Raw genomic sequence first — 7,830 nt, forward strand, 5'->3', positions numbered from 1 at the left:
AGTCCAAAGGGAGAACCAACAAGCTCTCGTGCCAAGGAGATGGAGGCACCAGCACAAGTGGACAGTCAGGCAGGATGTTCCAGCAGAGTGGGGAGGAACAAGGCTATAAGATTTAGGGTGGGTAGGGGAGGTCAGGGACTCAGACTGGAGAAGGTGGGGTGTCTGGGCCGTGAGGAGGGGAGAGGATGGGGTGTGACTCCCACCAGTCCTGACCTTCCATCTCTCATCCTTCTTTGCAGGTGTCCCTCCAGCCTTGCTGCTCAGAGCTGGCCCAGGGGCATGCCAGGGTACCTCTAGTCCTACTAGGATGACTGCAACTAGCCAGGCCAACCCCTACAGCATTGTGTCGTCTGAGGAGGACGGGTTGCACCTGGTCACCATGTCGGGTGCCAATGGCTTTGGCAACGGAAAGGTGCATACGCGACGACGGGGCCGCCCCCGCTTTGTCAAGAAGAGTGGCCAATGCAACATTGAGTTTGCCAACATGGACGAGAAGTCTCAGCGCTATCTGGCCGACATGTTCACCACCTGCGTGGACATCCGCTGGCGATACATGCTTCTCATCTTCTCATTAGCCTTCCTCGCCTCTTGGCTGCTGTTTGGCATCATCTTCTGGGTGATCGCTGTGGCACATGGTGACCTGGAGCCCTCTGGGTCAGGGGGCCGTGAGCGCACCCCATGTGTGCTGAAGGTGCATGGCTTCATGGCGGCCTTCCTCTTCTCCATCGAGACACAGACCACCATCGGCTATGGCCTACGTTGCGTGACGGAGGAGTGCCCCGTGGCCGTCTTCATGGTGGTGGCTCAGTCCATCGTGGGCTGCGTCATTGACTCCTTCATGATCGGCGCCATCATGGCCAAGATGGCAAGGCCCAAGAAGCGGGCGCAGACACTGCTCTTCAGCCGCCATGCCGTGGTGGCGCTGCGTGATGGCAAGCTCTGCCTCATGTGGCGTGTGGGCAACCTGCGCAAGAGCCACATCGTGGAGGCCCACGTGCGGGCTCAGCTCATCAAGCCTCGGGTCACAGAGGAGGGCGAGTATATCCCTCTGGACCAGATCGACATCGATGTGGGCTTTGACAAGGGCCTCGACCGGATCTTCCTGGTCTCACCTATCACCATCCTGCATGAGATCGATGAGGCCAGTCCACTGTTTGGCCTCAGCCGGCAGGACTTGGAGACTGACGACTTCGAGATCGTGGTCATCCTGGAAGGCATGGTGGAGGCCACGGCTATGACCACCCAAGCCCGCAGCTCCTACCTGGCCAGTGAGATCCTCTGGGGTCACCGCTTTGAGCCCGTGCTCTTTGAGGAGAAGAACCAGTACAAGATTGACTATGCACATTTCCACAAGACCTACGAGGTGCCCTCCACGCCCCGCTGCAGTGCCAAGGACCTAGTGGAGAACAAGTTCCTACTGCCCAGTGCTGGCTCCTTCTGCTATGAGAATGAGCTGGCCTTCCTGAGTCGAGATGAGGAGGACGAGGAGGATGAAGATCAGGATGACTGCAGCCAGGATGGCCTCAGCCCCCAGAACAGGCATGAGTTTGACAGGCTGCAGGCAAGAGGGGGTAGCGGCCTTGAGCAACGGCCCTACAGACGGGAGTCGGAGATCTGAGCTGACCCCAGCCAAAGTCCAGTACCTGTTTTGCCAGGGAGAGGCCCAGCGCCCCATGAGGGTCCAGGTTTGAGCAGAAAAGGCCCAAGCTGCAGACTCAGTAGTGTGTTAGTCATTTCTCAGTCTCTGCAGGCTCCTCTGAGGCTGTTGGGAGAGGGGGCAGGCCCAGCTACGGAGGTCAGAGCAGCAGAATTGGGTTGGTAGCCTCCTAGGGGCTAATGCGGAAGGCTCAGCTGTACCTGGGCCAGAAATGGTGAAACAGGTGAAGCAGGTGGCCCAGCCTCTGTGGGCTGAGTGGCTGCAGTGCCCTTCGCTGGTTTTTGACTTGGAGAGAAACACAGTTCCAGCTTTTTCCATCTTAGCTTGGGTGAGACGGTCTTAAAAAAAAAAAAAATTAAAAATGTGTTTCAAATTTTTTTCTAATTCCTGGGGAAAGAAAAGACAATTAGAATTCCATTGGTAGACCAAGATCCAAGCAGCTGGATGAAGGCTCCAGAAGGTTCCCTGAGGCTGGACTGGCCCCCTCCCTGGGAAGGCCTGGACATGTGTGGAAGGTGGCAGCCCCGAGCTGTGATCCCAGCACAGTTTCGCCCTTCTCAGATGAGTTAGAGCCCATGGTGATAGAGACACCAAAATCATGTTCATGATCGTAATAAAAGCTGTCTAGTATCATCACATGGTTGGGGTCAGCTGGAGAGCCTGAGTTTGACTCTGTACCTTAGAGACGCTTTTGTTGAAGGTTTTCTTCCCTAACCCGAATTTTCTATCTAACCCTGCCTGTCCCACTATTTCTGCCAGGGGCCTTCATCTCCTCCACAAGGAGGGCCAGGTGGGGAAAGTGGAAATAAGTTGCCTTCTGGGGACTCTGGTTTCCCAGAATAAGGAAAGATACACCTGACGTCTACTTGACTCATATAGGCCTCAGAGACGCCAGCTTGTCCAGTTGAAGCTGTTTGTTTTTATCTGCCTGCCCTGCCCATCTACTGCCCCAGTGCCACTGCTATAGTCTTTGCCAGCCCCGCCATCTATCCTGAGAAGGCCCCAGATCCCTGCCACTCATTCCCTCACCTGTGGCCTGGCACAGATGGGCACAGGTATACACAGTTGGGTTGTGGTTTGCTGCTGGCTGGCAGAGGAAAGGTCTTAGTAAGGGCACAGAGCTGTCAACATCTCCCTACCACCCCAAATGCAGATAGATCCCTGGGGATTGCCATTCAAGGTCACATTGAGGAATCAGCTAAGTTATGAAGAATCATTAACAAGGTTTCAGGTCCTCTCCTGTCTCTCCTCCCAGGAATGCTAGAGAGCAAGGTGTTCTGATGGCGGGACCCTAGTCAGGAGGATGTCTGGAGTCCCCTCCACTCTATGGGCATGAAAACAAGACCCTGGATCCAGATCTATCCAACAACAGGTCTCGTTCTTGTCCGAGAAGGAGCCGGCACTAGGGCACCGACCCTGGCCATTCCTGGGCCTGCTAGGAAAAAGACCCCTTCATGATCTGGCTGGCAGGAAGCCACATCAGCCTGGAACTCAGTGACTCTTGCATCTTATAAGTGGGAAAACTGAGAAAGAGTGGAGAGGGGGCTGTTCAAGGTCATGTGGTGAGTCAGAGAGACAGGCAGAGCTGAGTCTAGGTGGGGCTTCCTAACACTAAAGCTAGAGGCCACCTGGCCCTGAGACTGGATGTTGGCAGGGGACTTGGAGACGCCCCAGCCCCCACACCCTAACATAGGCCCAGCCTTAGGTCTTACCCTAATTTCTAGCCTGAAAGTCCCACTGGAGACAGGTGAAGGCAGCTCTTTCTTCTTTGGAGGAGCCTCTGTTCCTTTCCAAGCCTTACCCCTGCCTTGGGTGAACGAGTGGCGGAGTCAGAAGGGGATGTACTTTGGGACTAGAGGCCTCACTGTAAGTCCTAACCCTTGCCCGGTTGTCAGGTGAAGTCTGGGGGTGCAGGAGGGGTGGCCCCAGTCACCCGACGCTGGCCAAGGAGCCTGTGCCCAGCTCTGTTTCTGGAGCTGCATCTCTAGCCTTCAACTCACCCCATACAGGGTCAATTCCAGACCACCCCCTGAGGCCCACTCCCAGTCCAGCTCTGTGGCCTGGTACACCCTCCTCAGGCCTGGACACCATCATCAGTCCCATCCTCACCCCACACTGGACTCTTCATCCTTCACACCTTTAGGAGAGCAACCAAAGACAGATCAAGGCTGTATTTCAAAACTTTGGCCTTCTCGTCTCCTCCCTATGTGTGTGTACTTATTATCTGTTGCTTTATGCTAAAGACCAAAACATTGTTCTTAAGTGCAGTCGAGTCACTCCTGACTGAGAGACCCTGCATAGGGTTTTCAAGAAGCAGCTGGTGGGATTGAGCCACCAACCTTGTGATTAGCAGTTCAGTGCTGACCCCACAGCGCCACACCAGGACCAAAATAGTTTCCTTCTTTAGTGCATTTGGGACAAGAGGATCCATATATGCATGCAAGAGACCCCACAGCCCCCAGGCAGTGTGTGTGCATGTACAATCCTGTGCTCAGCACAGGAGAGTAGGGCGTGCTGGTGTGAACGTGTGCTGTCTATCTGTGCCTGCACTTATATGTGGTGTGTGATTTGTATGCATACTAGTGTGTTGCACATACAAGTTCCACCTTGCACTTCCAGGCAGTGGAATTTCAAGAAGGTTCTTGGCAGCCCAAACTGGAATGTGCAAAAGTTAGTGACAGCCCAGGACACAGTGTCTGGCTCTCTCTGCCCTGAGAGACAGAGATATTTACATGGAAAAGGGGGTTGAGCCGGCTCCATGTGGGACAGGTGTGCACATGTGTGTGTGCATGGACTTCATGTGTGAATTCGCATGTAGAGCTGTCTCATCTCTGTGTGAGTGACGAGTGTGCCTGTACATGCCATGTGCATGGCCTCACCATTCACAGTGTCATACAAATGTGACCCACAACAGTATGCACATGCATACTGGCATGTGTGTGTGTGTGTTTGTGGGTATTTGTGCACCAGATTTCTATGTGGAGGGGGTGAAACCCCATCAGTATGGACATTGGCTAGAGGCATTGGTCTGGCAGGGCAACCTGGTCTTAAGAACGTTGTTTGATGACACACGTGCAAGGTGCCTACCTGCACTCAGGCAGTGTCTATGTGGCGGTTATTGTTTCTCTGGGTGGGAGAGCACATGTTTGCTGGTGCACATGAATGTGAGTGTGACATTGGACAGATGTTTACCGAGACTGCACTGTGTGCCATGGCCCACATCCCAGGCCAGAGGTGAAGGAGATGCAGGTGGGGCCTGCCTCTGGGAGCCCAAGTGCAGGCTCTGGCGGGGTCTGGGGACGTGTCCACACACACAGGCTGCTCAGATTTCAGCTGCTCCCTCCCAGCCCCTGATGGTGTTTTACTGCCCAGTCTCTGTCCACTGTGTGGAGGTCCCTGCAAAGGTGTGTCCTGTGTCAGGTTTGTTTTGAGATGATGAAACTGGAGAACTTTCCTTTTAAGTAAATACTGGTAGCTGAGGAGCCCTGGTAGCACTGTAGGGTAAGCATTGGTCAGCAGTTCTAACCCACCAGCTGCTCTGAGGGAGAAAGATAAGGCTTTTTGCTCCTATAAAGATTTACAACCTCAAACCCTATATGGTGTTGTTATCAGTCAGAACTTCCTCAATAGCAGTGGACTTTCGTGGTACCTACAGACATAGACTCTGAGACTGGGCCACATTAAATGCATTTTGATCTCTTTGAAGTCCACCATGTCAAATGTGTTTGAAAGTTATTCCCTGCCTAGTCCGGAGAGAGCTGGATGTCTACTGGTGTTCTTGATCCTGGGGTGGTAGTGTCTCTAGGGCTGGGGTCTAGAGGGTGTGTGCAGACCATGGCAGCAGCTGCAGCCTCCTTATAAAACCCAGGGGGTGACCTTGTAGCTGTTCATTTCTGACATCATCAAGTGTGTGTGAAAGGCAACCTGTGATGGAGCAAAAGCTCAACCCAGGACCCTAAGACTGGAACTCAATTCCTGGAGCCTTTTGCCAGCTATGATGCTGGACGGCTGCCTTGCTCCCTCTGGGTTTGGGGCTCCTACATTTCCTCCCTGAGTACCTGCTACAATCCAGACACCACAACCGTGGGCTTCAGACTCTTGTCAGGGTGAGTGGGGGAGGCTGACCAGCCTTTGCATCCTCTGCTGTGACACGAAGCTGGCTGCAAGGGATTGGAGAGGGGTAGAGGAAGGTGACCAGGGAGGAATTTCGGGGTGATGTCCTCTCTTCTAGGAATCCTGGTGGCATAGTGGGTTAAGCATTGGACTGCTGACTGCAAGATTGGAGGTTCAAACCCTGTGGAGAGCCACAGGAAAGACTATAAAGATTTATAGTTTCTGAAATGGCTTGAAGCAGTTCTACTCTGCTCTGTAGGGTCGCTATGAGTCGAATCCACTCAATGGCAGTAAGTTTTGTTTCGTTTTTGGTCCACTGTACTGTGGATGAGGGTGATGAGGAGATAGGGTCGGGACTGGGGTGGGGTTGAAAGTAGGGAGAAGATACGTACTGTTGGCAGAGGGAACAGTATGTGTGGGGCTCCAGAGGTAGGGGAAGATGGCTTGTTTTAGACTCTGGCATCCCATTGGCTTTGTGACAGAGAACCTGGGAAAGTATGAGACCCGGGCAGATGAGGGCTTAATAATTTTTTTAAATGTTGTATTGTGATTAAATGTATATAACGTGAAAGTAGCCATTGTTACACATACAATTCAGTAACATTAATCACATATGCAGTGTCCAGGCAGCACCAGTATCTGCTTGATACACTTCTTCATCACCTCAGACAAACGCTGTACCCCCCTGGAAACTGTTACTCTGCTTTTGTCTCTATGGCGTTTGCCTCTGAATAATTAAATAAATCCAGAGGGGCGCCAGGCAACACTACCAACTTCTCAGCTATTCATTAGGCAATAAACAGGAAGCCAAAACTTCAGAAAATGTTGTGGGGGAGAAAAAGAGGAAGAGAATCCTTTGCTTTGCCTGAAGCAACTCAATGGGTGGAAAGTTCTCCACTTCTCTGCCAGCAAATGGCCTAGAGGATCTTGTTCTGCTGGGCTTAGATAATCATCCCAGAAACGGGATAAGCTTCTGAGTCATTCTGGTGACGGGTACAGGTGACAGAGATCGGGAGGGGACAGAACCCAGGATCCCAAGATGTCTTTTTGAAGAAAGTTCTCTTGGGTTGGCCCTGGAGGGAGGGAGCACCTCAGGGTTTGTTAAGCCTGCAATTGTCCCCTGGGATCCTTACAGCCAGAATCCAAGATAATCAAGCTGTATTACTGTGGCTGAGACTTTGATATTTGTAGTACCCCTCACCCACAAGGGCCATTTCCCCAGCACTGACTGCCAGGTGTGGAGTCTGGCATAAGGGCCTAGCCACAGTGATACCCAATAAATGCTTATGCCCAAGCTTTGCTGGGTCTGCACTCAGACGGCTGGCCTCTCACTCACTGGGTGACTGAGTAAACTCCTCTCCTCTGGTCTCAGGCTTTCCATCTATAAAGGGGGTGATCCAGATCACAGCCAGCTTGCAGACTGGTTGAAAAGGATTGGCCAAGGAAGGGAGAAAGGGGACATTCCCTGAGTGAACATTCGCCAGTGCTGGGCTCAGGCGGCTCCATGTGTGCTCTCAGTAGCCCCAAGGTGGGAGCTAGTGCCCAGGGGAGCAGGCCACCCAGAGTCGCCCCATGTGTGAGATGGCCAAGACTGGACTCAGGTCTGTCTGAGGTCCCAGCCCTCTGACTTTCACTCTTTTTTAGTGTACCCCCCAAAGGATGAATGAGATCGCAACTCAGAATCCACTCCAAGCAGGTAAGACTGGAGTGTGGAGTTTGTAAAGGCACCTCAGTTTATCCTGGGATCACCACCTGCCCCAGGACCAAGGGGCGGGCCAGGTAGCATCGTTAACCTATTTTATAGGAAATCGGTTCAGGGATTAAGGGATTGAGCCTGGCTTGGGGCTGCAAACCCTTTCTGCGGCTTTCTTGTTGGGTCATTTGACACAGATATTCTGTTAAGGGTCTCTTCTTTGCTTGTCAGTGGCCAGGGCTAGGAACATTCTTGCCCAGTGGAGGAAAAACCAGGCAACCAGGCAGGAGGCCTGTACTGGCCTGTCCAGGCCTCATAAATCCATCTCCTGTCTCTCCCCCAACACTCCTCAACCCACCCCCACCCC

General features: G+C 52.9%; 1 protein-coding gene across 1 annotated transcript; it reads left to right on the plus strand.

Moving 5' to 3' along the window:
- Positions 1-307: 307 nt before the first annotated feature.
- LOC102842716 (ATP-sensitive inward rectifier potassium channel 12-like) lies at positions 308-1,618 on the plus strand. Its single transcript, XM_006876139.1, has one exon. It carries the CDS (start codon positions 308-310, stop codon positions 1,616-1,618), a length of 1,311 nt encoding a protein of 436 aa, XP_006876201.1.
- The last annotated feature ends 6,212 nt before the right edge of the window (positions 1,619-7,830 follow it).

Source organism: Chrysochloris asiatica, unplaced genomic scaffold (assembly GCF_000296735.1).
Source record: "Chrysochloris asiatica unplaced genomic scaffold, ChrAsi1.0 scaffold00356, whole genome shotgun sequence".
Lineage (NCBI taxonomy): Eukaryota > Metazoa > Chordata > Mammalia > Afrosoricida > Chrysochloridae > Chrysochloris > Chrysochloris asiatica.